Below are 2,613 nucleotides of genomic sequence, written 5' to 3' on the forward strand. Positions count from 1 at the left end.
GGGGGTTGTGGCTGTGGCTGTGGGTTGGCGGTGTGTGTGGCAAAAGGGAAAGCGAGCGGGACTTGGCTGTGAGGGGATAGGGCGGGAGGGCTTGGACGTACTACGTCGCAGGCGTAAGTATTACCCCTCGAGGGTAGGGAAAACAGGGGGTTTAAAGTGGAAACTAAACTTTTAAGGCACCCTCGAGGGGTAATACTTACGCCTGTACCGTGGTAGTACCGTATTTACCCACGGTACAGGCCTACAGTAAGTACTAGTACGTACGTATGACCCCTCGAGGGTGCCTCAAAAGTTTAGTTTCCACTTTAAACTCCCTGGTTACCCTACCCTCGAAGGGTAATACTTACGCCCTGGGACGTAGTATCTACTCTTTAAAGGCTTTTAGATATTTTTACTGTATAGGAAGGCTGGATTTTGGACTTGGACGAAGTACCTATGCAAGTTTCCTCTATTTGATACCGTACGTCGCTATATAACACCTAACACCTCAGCAGAAAGAGTGAAATGCATAACAATGCGCTCCGCCTGTCCCCCCCCCCCCCGCCTAACGTCTTCGCAACTACCCAATCTTGCCAAAGCTACTTATATGCAATTCAGAATAGCTCTCTATTGGCAACTGAAAGAGGAGATCTTGTCGTCAAAGAGCTCAAGTCCGGGCTCAACCCCGAGTTCCGCAATCCGGCCGGTATAATTAAAAGATCCGGACGCTAGAAGGCACATAGAATCACTAGATATTTTGAGATCAGCTATTGAAAAAAAAAATGAAAAAAAATTCAAGTTGTTAAGGATGAAGTTGAATGCTTACACGAAAAACTCGCATGGTGCACCTCCGGTATCTAAAGAGCTAGCTGTATCCGTAGTTATAGGAAGAATGACTTGAAGCTTGTCAGCTTTCTTTTCAAAGGAAATCAAAACTTTTTTTTTAAAAAAAAAAAGAGTCGAAGAAAGGTGTCTAACCGCAAAGACCGACTGGTGCCTCGGGATAACGGCATGATACAAAGTTAGGATCTTCGCAAAGCGTGATATTCCTTGCGGTTACGGTAGAAGCTGCTAAGATAGCGGCGACGACGATATTGTTGATGAACATCATATTGATCGATTGAAAGAAAACCTGTTCTTTTAATGAATAGATGCTAGGAAGATAAGATAGATAAAGAAGTACGACGGATATGTCTCTCGCGGATTTTGCAGATCGTTAAATATCTTTTGTAAATTTATAAATAACCGAAACTTTTACCGTGTTTCTATTTTACGTGAGTCGTCGCTTTCGTATTGATTCGGGGAGGTTTCAGAGCTATTACGTACTACCACGGTACAAGCCTAGGTACTGTACTAGAATATTTTTCGACTCGAGGAGGGCCAAGTGAAACAAACATACGAAGTACACCACCCCCTTATTCGAGTTTAAAAATTTATTTATATCTTTTAAAACTGAAAGGATGTAAGAAGGCCTACTTAAGCGAGCCGACGATTACGTATTGCTCGTATTTTTTTTATACTTATACTGCTCTCCCCCCCCCCATGAATACATGTCGGACCCAGGTTAGGCTTATGAATCAGAGCGGTGGTTTCTTAATGGCCCAAAGCCTTGTCAACTCTATTGGATTGACTAAATACTGGCTCAAAGATACTTTTCAAAGCTGAATCCTTATAAGTTGATTGGTTTAAGCCTTAGTAGGATCTCTTGCGAAATTATACTTTCGACATGTACTACTATTATTCATAGGGAGGAAAGAATAGCGATAAAAAGTATATATACGAAATTGCCGAGCCACTTTCGCAGTCACAGCTATATAAGATAAGCAATCCCTCTTTGCGGTTTCATTCTTACTACACACTATTATCATAGTGCTCTACAATCTTCCCTCTTATAAGCTCAATTCGTTGGAACGATCACCTTTACTTTCCACCTCCATTATGCGTTTCAACACCAACCTCTTGCTCGCCTCTTTCCTCGGCGTCGCAACCGCCTTCCGTCGAGGCTGCAGGCCCGACCTTACCAGCCAAGTCAGCGGCACCGGCTATTACACCATGACAGACAAAGACACTTGGGACGTCGTCGCGGCGGACTTTTGCACCACTGGCCCCGAGCTGCAAAAGCTGAACCCTGACCCCGCGCCTGCTTCGCAAGGAATTATAAGAGTTCCTTGCAGAGTTCGAAAGCGCGATTGCGCTAGGGTCCCGGGCCAAGATAATGGGTACTATAGGGCCGTCGAGGGCGACGATTTGACCCTTATTGCGACAGATTTCTGCATGACTGTCTATTTTTTACAGTTTCTAAACCCCGGCGTTGAGAATAGCGAGAAAGTCACTCCTGGCACGATCTACAAAGTTAGCTGCACTTTTAACTAGCTACAATGCGTGAAGGCCTTATCCGCTCGCTCGCTTTGCCTACTGCGGGGCTATGATAGGCATGGAATTGGCGACGGAATAAGCTGTGAATTCGACTTCACTCTAGAGTTGGGATCTATTAGGCAGTTGAACTGCTCCTCTTATCTTCTTCGATAATAGGGTTGAGCTCAATATATTTCGAATGGAAGGAGGTGGATAAAAACTAGGTCTCTCTTCATGAGATGTTACATACTTGATTATCAATAAATGAAAACATGATAT

General features: G+C 44.2%; 2 protein-coding genes across 2 annotated transcripts; one reads left to right on the forward strand and one right to left on the reverse strand.

The window, feature by feature from the left end:
* Positions 1 to 606: 606 nt before the first annotated feature.
* Positions 607 to 1,090, reverse strand: L3040_003299 (uncharacterized protein; the record flags this gene model as incomplete). Its single annotated transcript, XM_066154414.1, has 3 exons — positions 607 to 727; positions 806 to 875; positions 958 to 1,090. 3 exons carry the CDS (start codon positions 1,088 to 1,090, stop codon positions 607 to 609), a joined length of 324 nt encoding a protein of 107 aa, XP_066012378.1.
* Positions 1,091 to 1,917: 827 nt separating this feature from the next.
* L3040_003300 (uncharacterized protein) lies at positions 1,918 to 2,352 on the forward strand (the record flags this gene model as incomplete). The annotated part of the gene is made up of 1 exon (XM_007293682.1): positions 1,918 to 2,352. The coding sequence occupies one exon, from the start codon at positions 1,918 to 1,920 to the stop codon at positions 2,350 to 2,352; it is 435 nt and encodes a 144-aa protein (XP_007293744.1).
* Between the last annotated feature and the right edge of the window lie 261 nt (positions 2,353 to 2,613).

Source organism: Drepanopeziza brunnea (genome assembly GCF_022702325.1).
Source record: "Drepanopeziza brunnea f. sp. 'multigermtubi' strain 214-2 chromosome Unknown ctg4, whole genome shotgun sequence".
Lineage (NCBI taxonomy): Eukaryota > Fungi > Ascomycota > Leotiomycetes > Helotiales > Drepanopezizaceae > Drepanopeziza > Drepanopeziza brunnea.